Source organism: Saitoella complicata, assembly GCF_001661265.1.
Source record: "Saitoella complicata NRRL Y-17804 unplaced genomic scaffold SAICOscaffold_11, whole genome shotgun sequence".
Lineage (NCBI taxonomy): Eukaryota > Fungi > Ascomycota > Saitoellomycetes > Saitoellales > Saitoellaceae > Saitoella > Saitoella complicata.
The window spans coordinates 101995-120471 of NW_017567002.1; the positions used below are offsets into that span (position 1 = coordinate 101995).

At 53.3% G+C, this 18477-nt stretch overlaps 12 protein-coding genes across 12 annotated transcripts; 6 read left to right on the plus strand and 6 right to left on the minus strand.

The window, feature by feature from the left end:
* Window positions 1-46: 46 nt before the first annotated feature.
* Window positions 47-625, minus strand: SAICODRAFT_34994 (uncharacterized protein; the record flags this gene model as incomplete). The annotated part of the gene is made up of 3 exons (XM_019168394.1): window positions 47-196; window positions 253-553; window positions 609-625. 3 exons carry the CDS (start codon window positions 623-625, stop codon window positions 47-49), a joined length of 468 nt encoding a protein of 155 aa, XP_019024239.1.
* A 301-nt stretch (window positions 626-926) lies between these two features.
* On the plus strand, window positions 927-2268 carry SAICODRAFT_19055 (uncharacterized protein; the record flags this gene model as incomplete). Its single annotated transcript, XM_019166050.1, has 2 exons — window positions 927-1140; window positions 1199-2268. 2 exons carry the CDS (start codon window positions 927-929, stop codon window positions 2236-2238), a joined length of 1254 nt encoding a protein of 417 aa, XP_019024240.1. The 3' UTR covers window positions 2239-2268.
* Window positions 2269-2365: 97 nt separating this feature from the next.
* Window positions 2366-3328, plus strand: SAICODRAFT_7285 (uncharacterized protein; the record flags this gene model as incomplete). The annotated part of the gene is made up of 1 exon (XM_019170803.1): window positions 2366-3328. One exon carries the CDS (start codon window positions 2366-2368, stop codon window positions 3326-3328), a length of 963 nt encoding a protein of 320 aa, XP_019024241.1.
* Window positions 3329-3396: 68 nt separating this feature from the next.
* On the minus strand, window positions 3397-4905 carry SAICODRAFT_25227 (TIP49-domain-containing protein; the record flags this gene model as incomplete). Its single annotated transcript, XM_019166835.1, has 3 exons — window positions 3397-4733; window positions 4793-4847; window positions 4903-4905. 3 exons carry the CDS (start codon window positions 4903-4905, stop codon window positions 3397-3399), a joined length of 1395 nt encoding a protein of 464 aa, XP_019024242.1.
* A 211-nt stretch (window positions 4906-5116) lies between these two features.
* On the plus strand, window positions 5117-6380 carry SAICODRAFT_56678 (uncharacterized protein; the record flags this gene model as incomplete). The annotated part of the gene is made up of 3 exons (XM_019169470.1): window positions 5117-5290; window positions 5348-5751; window positions 5819-6380. The coding sequence occupies 3 exons, from the start codon at window positions 5117-5119 to the stop codon at window positions 6378-6380; spliced, it is 1140 nt and encodes a 379-aa protein (XP_019024243.1).
* A 452-nt stretch (window positions 6381-6832) lies between these two features.
* SAICODRAFT_71135 (JmjC-domain-containing protein) lies at window positions 6833-9695 on the minus strand. The gene is made up of 2 exons (XM_019170651.1): window positions 9379-9695; window positions 6833-9314 (listed from the first exon to the last, which is right to left on the minus strand). The coding sequence occupies exons 1-2, from the start codon at window positions 9601-9603 to the stop codon at window positions 6924-6926; spliced, it is 2616 nt and encodes an 871-aa protein (XP_019024244.1). The 5' UTR covers window positions 9604-9695; the 3' UTR covers window positions 6833-6923.
* Window positions 9696-10015: 320 nt separating this feature from the next.
* On the plus strand, window positions 10016-12168 carry SAICODRAFT_7289 (uncharacterized protein; the record flags this gene model as incomplete). The annotated part of the gene is made up of 2 exons (XM_019170805.1): window positions 10016-10859; window positions 10925-12168. 2 exons carry the CDS (start codon window positions 10016-10018, stop codon window positions 12166-12168), a joined length of 2088 nt encoding a protein of 695 aa, XP_019024245.1.
* SAICODRAFT_71137 (uncharacterized protein) lies at window positions 11982-12913 on the minus strand. Its single transcript, XM_019170652.1, has 2 exons — window positions 12813-12913; window positions 11982-12748 (listed from the first exon to the last, which is right to left on the minus strand). The coding sequence occupies exon 2, from the start codon at window positions 12722-12724 to the stop codon at window positions 12389-12391; it is 336 nt and encodes a 111-aa protein (XP_019024246.1). The 5' UTR covers window positions 12725-12748; window positions 12813-12913; the 3' UTR covers window positions 11982-12388.
* Window positions 12914-13261: 348 nt separating this feature from the next.
* Window positions 13262-14086, plus strand: SAICODRAFT_30221 (uncharacterized protein). Its single transcript, XM_019167625.1, has one exon. It carries the CDS (start codon window positions 13310-13312, stop codon window positions 13997-13999), a length of 690 nt encoding a protein of 229 aa, XP_019024247.1. The 5' UTR covers window positions 13262-13309; the 3' UTR covers window positions 14000-14086.
* A 126-nt stretch (window positions 14087-14212) lies between these two features.
* On the minus strand, window positions 14213-14754 carry SAICODRAFT_56835 (histone H2A; the record flags this gene model as incomplete). The annotated part of the gene is made up of 2 exons (XM_019169487.1): window positions 14213-14452; window positions 14593-14754. The coding sequence occupies 2 exons, from the start codon at window positions 14752-14754 to the stop codon at window positions 14213-14215; spliced, it is 402 nt and encodes a 133-aa protein (XP_019024248.1).
* Window positions 14755-15402: 648 nt separating this feature from the next.
* On the plus strand, window positions 15403-16571 carry SAICODRAFT_30222 (NAD(P)-binding protein). The gene has a single exon (XM_019167626.1). The coding sequence runs from the start codon at window positions 15512-15514 to the stop codon at window positions 16430-16432; it is 921 nt and encodes a 306-aa protein (XP_019024249.1). The 5' UTR covers window positions 15403-15511; the 3' UTR covers window positions 16433-16571.
* Window positions 16572-16632: 61 nt separating this feature from the next.
* On the minus strand, window positions 16633-18423 carry SAICODRAFT_30223 (uncharacterized protein). Its single transcript, XM_019167627.1, has one exon. It carries the CDS (start codon window positions 18150-18152, stop codon window positions 16788-16790), a length of 1365 nt encoding a protein of 454 aa, XP_019024250.1. The 5' UTR covers window positions 18153-18423; the 3' UTR covers window positions 16633-16787.
* Window positions 18424-18477: the final 54 nt, after the last annotated feature.

The following is an 18477-nucleotide window of genomic DNA, read 5'->3' on the forward strand; positions in this document are numbered from 1 at the left end:
GTCCATAAATACCCACCTTCAACCCCCTCTCCAGCAACACCAATCATTAGAACCAACGTACCAGCCAGAACAAGAAGAAGCAAAAGAATATGAACATCATATAGTGAAACCATCCCACGCCTTGTCTCCGTGCCATCGTCGTCATCCTCTTCATCGTCCCACCCAAATAATCCTTCGTCGAAGCGAATTTGTCGTTCTGTCAGTTCCCGTGTTAGCAATTCGTATTACCGAACTTCCGTTACAGGGTCTGACCATATTCTCAATCAAACTCGAAGACTCCCTAACCTCCTCCCCAATCGCAACAGTGATATCCTTCAACATTCGCACCTTCGCACTCAACCCCTCGATCTTATCATCGTTCTGTGATTCTAGACTTTCCAACACACTCGTACTGTACTGTCCTTTTCGATTTGGTGTTGCTGAGCGGAAGGAGGGGCCAGAGCCAGATGTTGAGGCTCCGGGAGAGGGTGTGCGGGAGGAGAGGTAGGGGTTGTTTGCGGAAGGGGTGAAGAGTTGGGAGCGAGCTTCGCGGTGCGAGAGGGTTGGGTTGTATCTGTCCGTCGCTTGTTGTCAGTCAATGAGTTTGACGATGGGCTAAAGCTACAGACCTTGTGCTTGAGCTCATCTTGGCATTTCTATATGGAGTTCGCAGGTAGCAGTCGCAATGGAGGTTTGAATTGTTTTGGACACGCTGGCTCGATCGACCATATGGCAACCGCCTTAATAGGCAGCCACACCTTATTGAACGACCTTGGAGCTATATAAAACGGAGCCTAAGCTTTCATCCTTCCAGTTAATTCTATTACTCCATACATTCCTCTCTGGCCGTCTACAGCGGTCTTCAACCGCAGTTCTACGTGAGAGGCACCGAACCCGACGTCACTTCGAATTCACGCAACCGTAAACAGAGTTTATAGTAAGTCGCAATGTCGCACCATCCAAGCCGACCAAAGCGTCCCGCAGAGCCCTTCATTCGTTCGGGGGCCGCAGATCCATCAGCAAAACGCCCACGCTTCGATCCAGCACGCCCGGCGAACCTCGCACCAGACACCCCCACCGGCGCCGGTGATCTCCTCGAGTATGACCTCGATGGTGGACAGAGAGGGACGAAGAGAAACGCAGTGAATCTGGACGGATATGGTACATTGTCCCGAACGAATCATCACTTGTTATGGGGAAACTGACGAGGCATGTACAGACAGTGACTCCTCCACTGAAGGACATGGACTTGACTGTACACAGCCAGATGCAGCACGACGAGCAGCACAAGATGCGAATGGCGAAGTGGATATGTTCGCGGATGAACCCACAATCAATGCCTCACTCAACACCGATACACGCAAAGCAGGCCAAGAACCACGGTTTCTTGATATTAACGAGATCGAGGGGCAGGAAATGGATTCGAGACGGACGTACGACGACATCATCGACGAAGACCACGGAGGTGGTTCGGGGGTTGAAGCAGAGGAGGATGACGAGGGTGAGGTTGATCCCGAAATCGGCGCTGGAGGACGGAAAAAGGGCGCCCCAAAGGTGGAGGCTTTCAACATGAAAGACGACCTCGAAGAAGGCAAATTCGACGAAGCAGGAAACTTCATCAGAAATGCGCCGGATGAGGGCGCGAAGCACGATGCCTGGCTCGAGGGTGTGAGTAGGAAGGATATTCAGCGGGCGAGGGAGGCGCAGGCGAAGGCTGAACGGGAAGAGAGGGAGAGGACGAGGAGGGATGATGCTGTTACGACTGCGGAGGCGTTGGAAGGGTTGATTAAGGGTTTGCAGGCTGGGGAAACGGTGTTGGAGGCTTTGCAACGGCTGAATGCGGCGGCACCGAAGAAGAAGGTTAAGGCGTGGCAGAAGAAGAAGCAGGTCACGGAAGTACCAGGGGATGACGATGAAGCGGAGAAGAAGAGGAAGGAGCAGATTGCTGCCATTACTGGGTACGCAGACAAGTTCCTCCAGACTGGGGAATCTGACGTTTACGATGAGACACGTGAGGCGCTCATTCGGAGGTACCAAAGGGAGACGGGGGATGCTTGGGTAGAAAAAAAGGAGGAGGAAGTCGAAGACGATGATAACGCGTTGTACGAATACAGATGGCCCGGAAAGGACGAGGTATATGGACCGTATAAGGCTTTGGATATGGCAGCCTGGAGCGCTCAGGGATATTTTGGCGAAGGTATCGAGGCGAGGAAGGTTGGGGAGACTGACTGGAGGTCAAATAGGGACGTAACGTTTTGATTGAAACCGAAAATAAATGCAGTCCATGACAATTTCTTACGTTAGAGGGCTCACGCACTCACCAAAATAAGGTTTAGCCCTTGCATCCAATTCGAACCCCGATCTTCGTTACCGTACACCACCAAAAATGTCTGCCGAAAACGACGACTTCACCTACGTAACCCACAAGAAGCCCTACAGGAACAAGAAAGGCAGAAAAGTCTACCCGAAGCCTCCGCGTAGGCAGCTGGAATCCGACAATGCGAACGAGTACCGTCCAGCACCGACGGATAACCTGCCACTCGAGGAGCACGTGAAGCGATTTGAGCAGAAAGCGGAGGAGTTAAGATCATCAGATTTCTGGAAAGAGTTTCGATCAATGATCATGAACCTCCTCCACCTCAAACGTCCCTTAATCTCTGACTCGGACCCCGAATTCCCACCACCCACCTCAACCCTCCCCCGCAACATCCAACGTTTCATCATCCTCGGCCTCGGCTCCCCAACAACCTCCCCAACAGCAACCTACCAACTCGCGCTTGCCCTCGAACTCTACGACATCCTCAACGCGTACGCGTCTGGCGTGGAAGGGATGATCCCGATCCGTGCATACGATCCCGTGTTTAATGCGCAGGATAAGGCGCTGTTGGGGTATTTTAAGGTTAGTACGCCCCCCATCGGGGGCGGGGAGGGGTTCGAGTTTGATGTCGGGGTGAGGACGGTGTGGTTTATGCCGCACTGTCCGACGGGGATGTATGAGAACTTGTGCAAGGGGATGGTGGAGTCGGCGAGTCCTTCTGTGGCGGGGAACGTGGTATTACTGGGGAACAATCTCAAGATGTATCCGGAAGCGAAGACGAAGGAGGAAATGGCTTTGACATACCCGAGTATCCAGAGAGTAACAGAAGAGGGGATGGAGATCAGGCGGCTGCCCACGAATTTCGACAGGAACAACGTATTCAACGACATATGTCTGCAATGGGACTGGAAGATCCAGAAGGAGCTGCCAGCGTCAATGGAGCTTGAGGCAGATGGCAAAGCCTCGCCAGTAGAACAAGACGAGGAGGAAGACGAGATTTCAGCAAAGATCGAGAGCTTGGCATTATGGTAATTCTATTAATGACCTAACCAAGGTGTGCAAACGCACGGGAATATATCGATTCTGCAACCACATTTTCCTTACATCTGCATAGGCGTAGCCCCCGTCTGTCCCGCCGCACTGACATCATTAAACATAAACTCCTTCTCATGCTCCTCCAAAAACTGCACACTCCTCCCCTGATCAATGAACAACGCATAACTCTTCTGCACATCAACCACATCAATGACCGTACTCTTTCGTCGTGCAGCCGCCAACGAGCTAGTAGAAATCAGGTGAATCGCATACCGCAAACTCGTTTCTTCTCCGATTTTGGTGAGGATGGCGAGTGCGTCAGGGGTTAGGGAGACGTCTTCTTCGGCAGCGCGGATGGAGAGGATTTGGTTGATTTCGGGGCCAGTGTAGGGGGTTGTTGAGATGATGAGGACGCGGTCGAGGAGGTCGATGGGGAGGCCATGGGGGGATTTGTAGTTTGTTCCGCGGATTGTGGAAATACCACGGTTTGAGGCCATGATGACAATAGGCGCCATCTCATCCTCCAGTGCTCTGTTCAAGAACGAGAAACACTCGATGTCGAGCATGTGTACCTCGTCGATGAACAACACTCCAGGACAAATCTCTGCTTTACCTTCTTCGCGCCATTCGGAGACTTTGGTGTTGATTTGATCTCGGACTTCCGGTTTGATCTCGCCGGTGTCGCCGGAGAAGAGGGCGAGGAAGCCTTGTGTTCTGGAGTTGATGACGTCGATTTCGTGGAGGGAGACGGTGTGGACGACTTCGCGGCGCTTCTGGAGTTCACCGTCAGGGCACTGGACGAATTTGGTGTCGGCACCCATGGCGTCGTAGTCTCTTGCTCTCGTGAAGGAACGGCCGAGCTTGGAGATCTTTCCGGAACCCTTGTCAATAGAAATGACATCTCCAGCCAAGATTTTCTCCTTGTTCAACGCATCGATCATCTTGTTTCCGAGGTCGTAGATCGTCTCCATATCCGTCGTCTTAATCGTCAACTTTCCTTGTTTCGTACCACCAGTAACCGATCTATCAATCTGAATCTCAACAACCTCTCCCTCAATAATCTCACTCTCCTCCTTGATACGGACACCAATACTCTTCCTGAACGCCTGCGTCAGGGCCTCAGTCTTCGACATCTCCAACGAGAAGATCTCGGACGCAGCGAGCATGGTGAAAGGGACGTTCTCGCCCAACGACTGAGAAATACCCATCGCGATGGCGGTTTTACCAGTTCCGGGAGGACCAGCCATGAGGATTGCGCGGCCAGCGATCTTGCCTTCTTGGATCATGCGGAGGATGATCCCGGCGGCTTTTCGTGCCTTTTGTTGGCCGACCATACCCTGAGCCGTATCCCGAGGCTCCAAAGCATCGTCGAGTCCGAGGCCGCGGATATGGGAGTGAGCGCCTGCGAAAGAATGGAGTGTCAGCAGTTGAACGCGACCGAGGGATCATGGAAGTTCTTACCAGTTCGCTCGAGCTTGGTGATGTCCTTGGACTCCGCGACGGTAGAGATATTAGCCTGAAAATAGACGTGAGTAAGGTTGCTTTGACAAGAGCAACACGAATCAGCATACCATTTTGAATTGGATTTACCGTTTCTTCGCGTTTGGATGAAGTGTACGCTGCCTCGATGAGCTGCAGCACTCGCCACAATGTCGGATACTGCGCCACCGTACGTATACGGTATGTTCGTACGACCGTGCACGTAAATATCGTATGAGCCAAGTGGAGACGTAAAGGAAGTCCGGAAACTTTCGCTTCGCCTCCCCGCGTACCGTATCCTCGACGATGTACGGGTTGCGATACTGGATACGATGTGTGTGGGTCTCTTTGTGTGTTCTGAGTGTGTGTCTGGCGGATGGTCAGGATGAGGGTCGTGCGGAGGAGTTCCTCTCAAAGGGAGGTCATACAAATAATTGGGCCGTACTCGTCAGCACCTCCAGATTCTGGTTCAACTACAGGGTATCTGGTGGTCCAGTCTCCATATCTTTACACATCGCTAATTGAACTGCGGGATAGCACATGGCAAACACCTTAGGAATGTACCGCACCGTCAAACGCCTCGGCATCCCCGACTCCCAAATTATCCTCATGCTCGCCGACGACATTGCCTGCAACCCCCGCAACGTCCTTCCCGCCTCTATCTTCAACTCCGCATCCCGCTCCCTCGACCTCTACGGCCCATCCATCGAAGTTGACTACCGTGGCTACGAAGTAACCGTCGAAAACTTTATCAGGCTCTTGACGGGGAGGCATGAAGAAGGTGTCCCAAAGAGTAAGAGGTTGGGGAGTGATGAGAGGAGTAATGTGTTGGTGTATATGACGGGACATGGGGGTGATGAGTTTTTGAAGTTTCAGGATAGTGAGGAGATCAGTGCTTGGGATTTGGCGGATGCGTTTGCACAGATGTGGGAGAAGAAGAGGTGTGTACTCCATACCCCCCTTTCATTCTTTCTCTTGATGGTGAGCAACGACTAATGGAGTCGACAGATACCACGAACTCCTCTTCATGACCGACACCTGTCAAGCAAACACTCTCTACACCCACTTCTACTCCCCCAACATCCTCGCAACCGGCTCCTCCGCAATCGGTGAATCCTCCTATTCCCACCACGCCGACGCCGACATTGGTGTCGCCGTAATCGATCGCTACACTTATTATAACCTCGAGTTTTTGGAGAAGGTTGAGAGAGGAGGCCGCGAGACGTTGGGGGAATTGTTTGAGGGCTATACGTGGGAGAGGATACATAGTACGGCGGGTGTTAGGACGGAGGGGTTTGCGAGGAATGTTGATAAAGTGCGGATTACGGATTTCTTCGGGGGGGATGTGGGGGTTGAAGTAGGGGTGCCGGAGGGGTTTAATGCTGGTGAGGGGGGTGGGGAGATAAGGGTGAATGAGAGTGAGGTTCCTTCACGATGGACATCAGTGACGAAGTTGAATGTTGGAAAGCCGGTATTGTTCCAACCTGGAGATGAACAGGGAGTGTTGGACACGCCCAAATGGGCAGCTGCCATGCGAAGAGGCCGGAAATCGATAGCCCTTCTTCACTAGAAAACGCGACGGGACGAAAAGTACGGATGAAGGCGTTCTTGAACACTGAGATACCCCGCTAAAGCACTCATCATTTAATTTTGAATATTTGCGAATCAAAAAAGAGGGATACGATGACACTCCTCACTCAAAAAACCATAAGGGTCTCCTTCGTTGCCGGGGGAGGCCTGGGATTAAGGCACTACATAGCTTCGTTGCTCCCGGCACACACCTGCGTCTCGCATACATCAAAACAATACGCTCCAGCAGCATACACTCCGAAGCACAACAACAATACGGTTGGACATGGCTTTCCGGGTTGTAACAATGTCAAGCAACGTTCGCACATCACCATACCAGAGTACTTTGTGTCATGTCCAACGTGAATCTCCAAACTCGTTATCTAGGAGGTTGCTATATATAGCTGAGTAGTAATGTAACCTTGACCTGATGCTCCTCATTAAACGAAAGAAACTCCCTAATCATACCATAACAAAACATATCCCTTTCCTTCCTTTCATGTTTTTTCCGTCCCTATTCCAAAGAATGATTTCTCTCGTACCTTCACTGCTGACCCTGAACAGGAGCTGTAACCGGAGCAGTTTGTACCGGGGCAGGTGCACCAGGCATCCCATACGCCCCAGGAACTGGCTGCTGATGGTACATCATATACGGGTTCTGCCCAGGCGGCATATGATAATACATCGGCGGCAGCGCACCATACATCCCCACAGGCGGCGTCGGACCCCCCATAGGCGCAGTACCCGGCAGCGGTGGTGCCATCATTGGCATGTATCCCATCCCCGGATACGGCAACTGCATCGGCGGAACAGCATGTGAATACGCCGCGGGCTGCACCTGAACACTCTTCACCTTTCTCGGACTGAACGTCGGAGTCGGCAACGGACTCTGCAGAATAACCCCATTAACCCTCCTCGGCGGCGCCAACACCCACTTCCACTCGATCTCAAACGGCTCCGAAATACCCCCGAAATCAATAACGAGAGAGTGTTCCGTATGCCTGTTCTCGACGACTTGACCGGCAAAGATATCGCCTTTGCGCAGTTGGATTTGGACGACATCGCCGAGGAGGAGGCTGCGGGCGTAGTCGTAGATATCGGTGTTGTTCTCCAAGTATTCGCGAGCCACGCGTTTCGGCCGGTGGTATTTGCATTCGACGTTGATGATCATCTCGCCGTCCTTCTCGTAGCTCTCAACTAGACAGCCAGCCTGGGAAGCGCATGTAGCATGATACGCCCTCACGCACTTCGGGTTTGCGCATTGGAAACACGCACCTTTCTGTCTCCGGCAATGTCCACACTTCAACTTCCACCTATCCTTCGAGATATTCTCAACGCCCATGACCCTCTCGATACCATCCTCCCCGGTGGTGAAGTACGTCTCCGGGATATATGTAGCACAAAGACGATGCACCATCTTGTTCGACTCCCCGACAGGCAGCATATCACCCACATACCAATCAACAATAGCAGGACACAACTCACATTGTTCCTCCTTCTCCACGTTAAACTTAATCTTCAGCTTCTTCTTCCCCTCCCCTTCGCCACCCTCCCCACCCTCCGCCTTCCTCTTCCTCTTCGTCATCCTCCCCTCCCCCTCCCCCGGAACCGGCGCCCGAATATCATAACCATGCTTCAAACTCTCTACAATTTCATCAACATCAATCATAACCGCATCCGGAATACACTGACAGGGCTTCGCAAGCCTCCCATACTCCAACCACTCCTCCGTCGCAAAATTCACAGACTCGGCACAGTTGTATCCAAGGTTATACCCCGCGTGATACCCGAACGGGAAAGTGATAACGAATTCGCCTTCGTTGTGGACGAGTTTGTTGACTTTGATGCCGTTTTGGGCGAGGACGGTGGGTGAGACGTTGAAGGTTTTGTGACGGAGGAATTCGGGACATTCTTTGTAGTCTTGGGGGAAGTGCTGTTTCATGACTTGTTCGAAGCGCGGAAGGTCATGTTGAGAGATGGAGTACCATTGCTTTGGTGCACCGAAGTGGATGTAGTTGATTGAGTAAAGATCCATATCCTCGACATGCCACGCAAACGAAGCCTTCCACATTCCCAGATAGAGGTATGCCGAATTGACACCAGGCAGCACCCTTCCAATCCTGTTCAAGATGTTGTCAAGCTTAGCGACGTTCCACGCCTCCGTCGAATCCTCGAACAATGATCCCGGAAGATCAGCACCGTAGAGCGGGTCATTGTACGTAAGTGTTTTCCAATAGATACGCTCAAGTTCCTCGCAACGTTCGGGTGTGAAAGACGCCAACTCCTCCTTCGAAAGACGGTAGTCAAAGTCAGCGAACGCCTTGTCTGTATGTGCAGCCGATCGCGCACGTCGCGCAGCATTGACACCAGGACCCTTCGTGATCTTAGGTCCCTCTTCCTCCTCGAAAGACCCGTGTGTAGTAGGCGTCGGCGGCGTAAGTGGGCGAGACGTAGCTTTGGTCTCCGCCTGAGAAGAAACCGCACGCTCGGACTGTCCAGCAGTCATGGGCGGCGTGAGTTCCTCCGCAGCAGCAGTAGATGATCTCGTCGGAGTCGTCGAAGCAGTCGCATCTTCTTCCTTTTCTTCGCTTTCCTCCCTGGGAACACCCCTGGTACTCTTCCTGCGTGCGCCTTCCGCTCTTTTCTCACCCCTCTTCGCCGGGGGCTGGTGTTCCGAACCCTCACAAAGTTTCTTCCATTGCACAAGTGAATAGCTATTCCTCTTCTCCAAATTCGTCTGTCTGAACCACCCAGCCGACCCAACAATATTCTGCTCAATGGGTGACCGAACCCGGATCGACTTGACCTTTTGTGAGAGATCGGGAAGAGCAGCGGTCCATTCCGCAGGCGGGATAACCTTCACGATACCAGTTTCCATTCCATAGTGGTTAATTCGTCGGACAAAATCGGGGAAGGAACGAAACTGATCCATGGTCTGCAGATAGAAGGTTAGCTGTGGCTGACTCCCGCGATCGGCGGGAACATCACGAAGTACGTACCGGCTTAAACACAGGAACTTTCCCGCCGCCGTAATAGTGATCGGGCAAGATAGGTTCCTCCTTCACCTCCTCTTTCTTCGTTTCGGTAGGGTTTTCGGCATTCTCGGTCGTGGATGCAGGTTGATTAGGTTGAGTCACTCCTTCGATGGTGGTGCTGTTGACAATGGGAGACTCGGGCTGCACCGTCACCATGAGGGTATCGGGCACAGCAGATGGCGCTTCCATTGCTGTGAGTCCTCCGTATTGGTAGCTCGTTCGGGTTGAATGCACTGGACGGGCTATAGAGGCTGGGGGGGTGTTGAGGTTGTGTTTTGGCTGGTTCGTACTTGCCAGCTGCGACTTCCAGGGCGCGCCGGGGCCTTGGACTCGCACCGAAGCAGCCATCTGCACCCAGAGCGCGGCGAAGGATGCCCGGCCGTCGAAGATCAGAGAACTGCGGAAAACGCTTCTTGAGCCAGGCAGAAGACAACTTCATGAATTATAAAGACGCATTCATCCCTGAAAACCCTCACTTTGCTGGACAGCTGTGGCTGCGGTTTGCTGCAGTGCCTGCCTCGGCCCTACCGTAACGTGCGTAATATTCGATTCCCCAGTATTCATTCAAGCAACTCGTATCAGCGGATGTGCACAATCCGCAATGGATGCCATGGACATAGATCCCGACGGTAGGAAGTATTTGTGCCCTCCGCCCGGCTTCTTCGAAGCTCTCGCCGATTTTCCGGACTACGATGACCTCCCTCCCAAGCACAAGACCGTGCAGCACAAAGCTCATAAGCACCTGATCTGCCTCCCGCAGCGCGAAGAATTGGAGAGAAATAAGTTGTTCGCTAAGCATACGAAGGAGCTGGAGGAGTTTTATGCGAAGTTGCCGGAGCAGTGGGATCCAGACACGGTGGAGTACGCAGTCTCGAGTGGGAGGCCGGCGGAGAGTATGTGTTTATTACCATCGACGAAGGCCTTGCTCAACACTACAATCTCGACGAATTCTTCAATGGATCTAAGCAGCATCAAGGCCGCCATCTGCACCCTCATCCCCACCAACACACCTTCCGACGACAAACTCTCCCTCAACGAACTTACCCTTCGCCTCGGTGCTGTCGCAGTGAGTCTCCGTTCATCGATGGTGGAGGAGTATGAAGCGTTACGATTTCGTCAACTCGAGGAGCGGAATTACTTGCACAAGATGTTGAAGGAGGAGCTTGGTGGGATGGATCGGGTACCGAGGATGCCGGCACGGGAAGTGAGGGATGTGGGTGTGGGACAGCAGGGTGTTGAACAGCAACCAGCAGTGCAACGGCCTGCTCAAGGCCTTCGTCTCGATACAACCGCACCGCCTTCTTCCATCCCACTAAAACGCGGTATTTCCCCCTCTGTCGCAAATGCACCGCGCATTCCTCCTGCACTCCGCACTGAAAACGACCATGCACTCTCTCCAGTCGCACTTCATCGACACCCATTGGAGTTTCCTGGATACGCTTGTGGTATGTTCAGTGTGGACTACTGTAACGTGTTTCGTGGGTACTTGTGCTAACATTTCTACGTGTAGAACATTACAGGAACTACGGGTCTTGTCGTCACCGTGAAGAATGTGTTCGCGCTCTGAAGATTGAAAAGGAGGAGCGTTCTATGAGTCCCCAATACAGCTACGGCGATGGCCCGGGCATGCATCTCAGTCGTGAACGCAACCTTCGGGAGGATTACCACTCGGAAAGGTTCATGCAGCCGAACACTGGGCCAACGGTGACAAGGAATTCAATTCGTCCGCCGCGGGAGGGCGATCGAAGCAATTATTCGGTCAAACCGGTAGTAGCACCGCGTGCTACGTCTCCGCCTGGAATCAAGACCCCTGTTGTTTCTCCAGCAGCAAACACTGTTTTGGCTAATCGGCTTCCAGCACCAGCACATAATACCGGTGGTGAGTCAACCCAAACCTCCACGAGGGTGTTGTTCGTCGGCAACCTCCCCTTCGAAACCAAAGAGACAGATTTGAGAGAACATTTTGGCAAGGCGGGCGCCATTCAGCACGTCAACATACCAAAAAACAAGCAGAGCAGGGGATACACGATTTATGCATTTGTGTATTTCGAGACGACGGAGGCTGTGACGCGTGCATTGAGCATGCATGATCTTGGAGATTTCTGGGGGAGGAAACTCAGACTTCAATACGGACGCATGAAGGATATCCCGAACCAGGGCGAGCGAGCCGCAGCGATGGCAGAAGGAGGAGCTGGTGGCACAGCCATCCTGAATCAGTCTGACCCACTCCCCGAAGTCTCCACATCCCACACAGACGAAGAAGCACACCGTCAAAAGCCCCGTGAAGGTCGTGAGGTCGACCTGTGGAGCGTCTTTACCAGGATCAACATCATCGCAGACCAATGTGCCGTCATCCTACCCCTCGTGGGCGCCCAAGTCGAGTTATTCGCTCAAGGCAAAGTCCCCTTCGCCTCCGTCATCCGCGAAGCCTTCAACGCGCTCCCTTTTCCCGCAATGTCCCATCCAGTCGACTACAAAGGAATCGGGGAGTTCATGACCTGGGTCAATTTGCCGACCACCTACCCACTTGTGCAAGTGGTCGGTATGGCGATGGGGCCGTTGTTGTTGGCGGGGAAGCTATCGTTGCAGGGTGCGAGTAGTGTCATGGCGAGTGCGCACAAACTGTGTTGTGAGATTGAGGAGCAGGGGAGGGTGTTGCCGAGTGTGGAGGAGATGAGGCCGAGGACGATTATGGGGGGTGCTGTGGAGGTGAAATCGTATGAGAAAGCGAGGGATCCTAGATTGAATCCGTAGGGGTGCCGTGATGCGGGAATATGTTTACTGCTGACGACATGCAGTTGTCGGGTTTTGGCTAAAAGTTGTTGGGGGCATTCACATGGGTGGAGTTTGCTACGAGTTATACCTTAAGGATACCTTATTATTGATTACTGAATATGTTATATAACGGTTGCGATCGTGACGACTGGCCGTACAACAAATAAGCGTGATGCCTTTCCCAAAAGCAAATCGATGGTCACTCCTCCTCCTCCTTATCCGCTTCGTGCTTGACCTTCCTTGACGTCTTCTTCGGAACAGGCTTCTTCTCTCCTTCCTCATCGTTCTCCTCAGGGCTGACAACCTTCGACCTCTTCCTTGTAGTATGGTTTGGGGATCCATTGATGGTATTCTTCTCCTCCGACATCCCCGTGGCTTTCTTCATTTTGGACAGCTTTAGGTAAACGGCATTCCTAGTAAGCCCATCTCCAAGTTCCTCGGCAACAGCGGATATATCGGTAGACTTGGAATGCTTAAGACAAAGGAGGAGGAGACGACGTTCGTTTTCTGCGGACCAGTTGTATCTGGACGACATGTCTGCTAACGTTAACGTTGCAAGCTTAGCATGCGCAATGTAAGCTTATGAGCCTTATATACAGCGAAGAGAAACGAGGTCAACTCACCAAGAAACTGTACACGAGTGTTTCAGAATAGGATTTTTGTTGCAAAGCAGCCCTCGTGAGTGTGAGAGCAGAGCAACGATTGTTGGGGTGTCGTGGGATGCACTCAATCATTAAGACCGGCACCGGCCCGCGGGCTCGGGAAAACAGGCACGACGACTTGCGGACACAGCTGTTTGACTAGGCAAATCTCAAGGAAGAGCCGAAATCAGTGATAGCTACGTCGTCCCAGAATTCCCACGCTTGCCATCGCACATTCTCGGGTAGTGAAGCATACTGAAGTATGAAAATATGCTCTTCGATCGTGATTGTTGGTCGGTAGATGGATTAAGAAGTAGAGATAAAACTCAGGACTTCATTTTTGTACGGCAATGAATGAAGCGACCCCCAATTGCGCGTGCACCAGCAGATGCAGGCCACATGTGCACCGTCGGCCGAAACCAAACGTCACCACCAGATCAAAGCTCCCTCGCGTACAACTACGATAGCAAACGCCAAACATGTCAACCCAAATCGATGAACTCACCTTCGCAAAATCCTTCCTCTCCTCCCTCACCACAAAGGCCCTCAAATCAACCCCATCCCACAACACCTCCCGCCCCATCACCAATGCCCTCCTCCCACCCATGCCAACCTCCAAGCGAAAGCGCTCCGCTCCTACCAACCCCACCTCCCAAACCGTCACACTGACCGCGAAATCCCTCCGCGGTCCTGCCGTGAATGTGGTCCTGAATGATGTTGATGCACGTACGACATGGCTCAACATCCGTGACCGAGTCGCCGCCGAGATCGGGCTTGGCGGAGAAGCCGATAAAGTCCGCGTCTTGGTCAAAGCGAAACCCGTCGTTGTCAGTAAGACTGTCGGCGAGGTATTGGGAGAGGGAGTCACGGAGGGTACGGTACAGGTTATGTTAATGGGTGGTGTTGTTCCCAAGGCTAAAGAGGAGGTGCCGGAGCCGGTGAAGGAGGTGGGTGGTACGAAGGTCCAGGGTGCGCAGGATGTGGAGGCTGTGTTACAGGGTTCTACGGGGACTGCAGAGGTGAAGGCTCAGACGACGTCGAAGGAGTTTTGGGTGGATTTGCGGGAGTGGATTGCGGCGCGGTCGGATGTGGGGGAGAAGGAGAAGGTGTACGAGGCGTTCAAGCAAGGGTACCAGGCGCAGTTTGGATCTCTCCCAGATCGCGTTTAGAGCCCCATGCGCAGGGATCGCGCGGAACGGGTGTGTGTGTCGAGACAGTGTCGCTCGCGATAAATCAACGCTGTACGAAATGAAAGAAGAAAGAAGGGTCCCATCCATTAACAAACAAAAATACAAACGAAAAACCAATACGCCGAGTCCGTCCCATAAATCTACACCCTCACTCCCTCATAATCCCACTTTACCCCACCCCACACGTGCACTCTACAACTGCTTCTTCTTCTCTCCCTCCTTCCCAAGCATCGCCCGGTGAATATGCGGCAACACACCTCCGCTCGCGATCGTTGCCCGAATCAAGGTATCCAGCTCCTCATCACCACGGATCGCGAGTTGGAGGTGACGGGGGGTAATACGTTTGACTTTGAGATCTTTTGCGGCGTTACCGGCGAGTTCGAGGACTTCTGCAGTGAGGTATTCGAGGACGGCAGTGGAGTAGATGGCGGCCTTTAGTCACGGTATTAGCAATGCGCTCCATAACATAGAGAGTGAGATAGGATGCGACGGCGCTGATCGACCAATCACAAGCTACGAAACGTCCACCATCGCGCCCGTCGCACACCCAATCCTTTCCCAAGAAGACATACCGAAGCTCCAACCCTCATATTATTCTGCGTCCTCAGCTTCAAGAACCTCCTAACACGACCAACAGGAAACTGCAACCCCGCACGAGCCGAATGCGAGATGGCTGTGCGGCCATCTTTCATGGGTCCAGCTTTGCCGCCCATGGACTTTCCTTTTCCACCCATTGATTTGCCGGACATAGTTGCGAGGGTGTTGGTGGTGGTTGGTGGAGGAGGAAGGTGAGAGGTGTTGCGTAGGGACGAGACGCGTGTTTGCGGGTGGGCGCGTCTCGGCGCGATCTGGTCACGTGTCGTGTCACAAAGAATCTACACAAGTAACCGTTTTAAATGGTCCAGCCAAATACTCCGAACCTTTCTATGGCGTCTTGGTCGTGCACGGGTCGATTGGAACTTCCGCGACGTCAATTCGCTTCAATCCCGAAAACGCTTCCGCGCATTCGCAAGCGCTTCCGCTACCGACAATTCCGCGGCGGCCGGACTGACGGTGAATGTGCTTTCCTCCATGGCTCCCAAGAAAGCGTTCAATTGGCTGTCCAGTAATTGCACGGATCGTCTCGAGTCTCGGAAATTCTTTCTTCCTTCCCTGTGCCTTCTTCACCTCGGATGAACTCCCCATGCAAGTCTCCGGTCGAAGCGTAAGTCCGAGACCCCAGACGCCAAACTTCCCCGCCTAAGCAGCCAATCATAACTCAATTCTCGTCGCCTTGTATGACAGCCATGCAGCCGTCTCTCTAGGGCTTTGTGTCGCTTGTGTTTGCGCTTCAACGGCAGCGGTTGCGCATGCGGTTGTGAACGTCAAACCCCCCGCGGACATGAAACGATGTCCGGAAGTCCCATAAATACCCATACCATCCGTCACCACCACCGTCCTCACACTTGATCCCTAACCTTTGTCAAGCCCACAGACATACGCACCAAGACAATGTCCGAAGCAGCCGCCAGACGGATCATCCAGTCAATCTCCGACTCCTCCATGACCGACTCCTCCTCCGCTACCTCCGCCCCCACACCCTCAGCCACGACCTCCAACATCCTCATGCAAGACTTCTCCCTCGCCGGACGAACCTGTATCGTAACCGGTGCAGCTCGCGGCCTCGGTCGCGAATTCCTGCACGCATTCGCGAACTCCGGAGCGACAAAAATGGCATGTCTCGATATCAACAAAGACCAATCCACCGAGTCCTGCGAAATCATCAAATCCACCTTCGCGTCCGAACACCCCGGAGCCCCCATTCCGGACGTGAGGCCGTATGCGGTGGACGTCACGAGCGAAGAAGCCGTCACCACCACAATCAACCAAATTATCTCCGACCTGGGGCCCATCCACGTCCTCGTCGCCGCAGCCGGAATTTGCCAAAATATCCCCTGTCTAACATACTCCGCCTCTGACTTCCGCAAGGTCTTTGACATCAACGTCAACGGACTCTTTTTCTGTGGGCAAGCTGTCGCGAAGAGCATGGTGGAAAACAACGTGACAGACGGCTCAATTATCTTCATCTCCTCCATGTCCGCCGGGATCGTCAATAAGCCCCAACCACAGGCAGCTTACAACGCCTCCAAAGCAGCCGTAACACATCTCGCTCGTTCCATGGCCTGTGAGTTGGCAACGAACGGGATCAGAGTTAATTGTTTGGCGCCGGGGTATATGCATACGGCATTGCTTGATAAAGTGTTGGAGTTGCCTGGGAATCCGTCGGATATTTGGATTGAGAATACGCCGATGAAGAGATTGGGGGAGCCGGAGAAGGATTTGAGGGGACCGGTGGTGTTTTTGGCGAGTAATGCGAGTAGGTTCATGACTGGACACGAGTTGGTTGTGGATGGTGGTTACAGCTGTTGGTAAGCCAACGTGTAGCGGGCAGAGGGAGTACGAGCTGGAGAGGAGAGGCCCGATGGGGACCATTTGATACCCAGCACCAGTAGGATAGGCTTTTTGGACTCAGCGACTAGCACAGCAGCTGAATGAAAACGAAGTGTCACCATTACAATCAACTTTCAGACTATACTCGCAGTCACGAGTCAATCACAATCATAATTAGAAAAACTCCCACGGAGCCTTGCTCCTCGTAACAATCATCATAAAAAAACAACAAAGGTAACACAAATGTACGAGTCCAGCTCGCACACAATCAAACACCATAAGCCCTCAAAGCACAATATCAAACCCACACCAACATACGCTCATCCATCATGATCTTTTAGTAACTCTCCCGTCTACTCATCCCGCCCTCCTGAACATCCCTCCCACTAGCTCCACTCCGCCCACTGACAACACTATCCGCAGCATGCGTCCTCGTTCGCTTATTATTTGGTCTCTCATCCTCCTTGTAGGCGACATTGCGGTCAACGTGACGAAGAGCCCGGACGGCTTCATTCTCGGCGGTGCAGATGTTGGGGTTCATCACGTCGCGCAGCTTGGCTTCCTCACTAGGGGTGGTTTGGTCCAGTTTGAGCTCCTCTTCGGTGCTGGTTTGGACTTCTTCGGGCTCGGGAACGGAAGTAGCAGGGGCGGGGGAGGCGACGGGGGTGGGAGCAGAAGTAATAGACTCGGAGGGAGCGGATTGAGGTTGCGTCTCAGGAGCAGTCTGTGCAGACTGCGGTCTTGACTCCTCGCTCGAGGAGGAAGAAGACGAAGACGACGGCAAACGCTCAATGTCACGTTCGAGTTCCTCATCCAAGTTCTCAGCAGCATTCTCCAACTCCAACGCCTCGGCTCTCTGGGCGACGGCACGCTCCTCGACGTCAGAAGCATCGTGGTCGAGGAGAGCGATCTCATCATCCAATGCCTCGATCTCCTCACGTTCAGCCTCGAGAGCCTGAGCACGCGTGATATCGTGAAGGGTCTGCTCCGCCTCATGAAGACGCTCAATCTCGGAATCATCATCAGAGGACGAAGAAGAGGAGGTGTCTCCTTCAAGACGGTGGTGCGCAACCACCAACGAATCCTGAGCCTTCAAGAAGTGACGAGGAGAGAGGCTGCCCTTAGCATACAACGCCGGAGCCAAAGCGAGGGTATCGTACTCCTTCGTCGGGGTAGCAACACCATCGAGCTCCATGTGAAGGTGTTCGGCGACATCATGAGCATGGTCAGCCTTAAGCCTGCGTTCACTCGGTTGACGAGGCGGCAAGACCGGAGCGAAGGGACGAGAGGGACCAGCTTCGGCAGCGACGGTGACGGAATAAGGGGTGACGACGACAGCGGCGGAAGCAGTGAATGTGCGTCGACCAGGGAGGGAGTTGGGGTCCAACGGCTCACTCAGGATGATGGCAGGAGGCGATGGAAGAGGAGGAGCGGGCAAAATACCAAAAGCAGCGGCATCGGCCGGGGTAAATGCCAGTGCACTATTCTTACCCTCGGTAGGGGCATCAGTGACAGGATGCGGGTTAGGGTCATCCAACGCCAGGCCCGAGATACTGTCATTAGAAGACCCCGGAGAAGAGGTAGGGGTAGGCGAGGGAGCAGCGGGAGACTGCTGGTGGTGGTGATGATGACGGTGGTGACCACGAGCGACAGTGGAACGCGCGTTGGCGAGGACCTTGAAAGGGTTGAGAAAGCTAGGCATGATTGTATGCTGCGTCAAACAGTAACGTTAAGGTTAATAGTAAAGCAGAAAAGAAGCAAAGGTCGTCAAGCCTGGCAGGATAGCAAAGCCGGTGCTATGGTATGGTGGAGAGGATGGACGGGGGAGGTCAGGGGTTTTTGTATGCTGGAAACCAGCTGTCACTAGCGCGATTCGTACGCTCGGGCCAAGCTGCTCTGAACGGTAACTTAGACAGGAGGGACGTCAGCCGGCCTCACCCCAGCTCTCCGTTCTCGTTGGTTGCTCTCTTTCTCAGGCAGTCCTCTCGCTAAGCGTTTGCACGGCGTCCAGTTGAACCCTGCATCGG

Bases quoted from the DNA above. Each gene is read 5' to 3' on its own strand.
- SAICODRAFT_71135 (XM_019170651.1), bottom strand. From the start codon at position 9,603: ATGGAAGCGCCATCTGCTGTGCCCGATACCCTCATGGTGACGGTGCAG. The intron at 9,315-9,378 runs GTACGTACTTCG...TTCTATCTGCAG, and splicing joins AAGTTCCTGTGTTTAAGCCG to ACCATGGATCAGTTTCGTTC.
- SAICODRAFT_71137 (XM_019170652.1), bottom strand. From the start codon at position 12,724: ATGTCGTCCAGATACAACTGGTCCGCAGAAAACGAACGTCGTCTCCTC.
- SAICODRAFT_30221 (XM_019167625.1), top strand. From the start codon at position 13,310: ATGTCAACCCAAATCGATGAACTCACCTTCGCAAAATCCTTCCTCTCC.
- SAICODRAFT_30222 (XM_019167626.1), top strand. From the start codon at position 15,512: ATGTCCGAAGCAGCCGCCAGACGGATCATCCAGTCAATCTCCGACTCC.
- SAICODRAFT_30223 (XM_019167627.1), bottom strand. From the start codon at position 18,152: ATGCCTAGCTTTCTCAACCCTTTCAAGGTCCTCGCCAACGCGCGTTCC.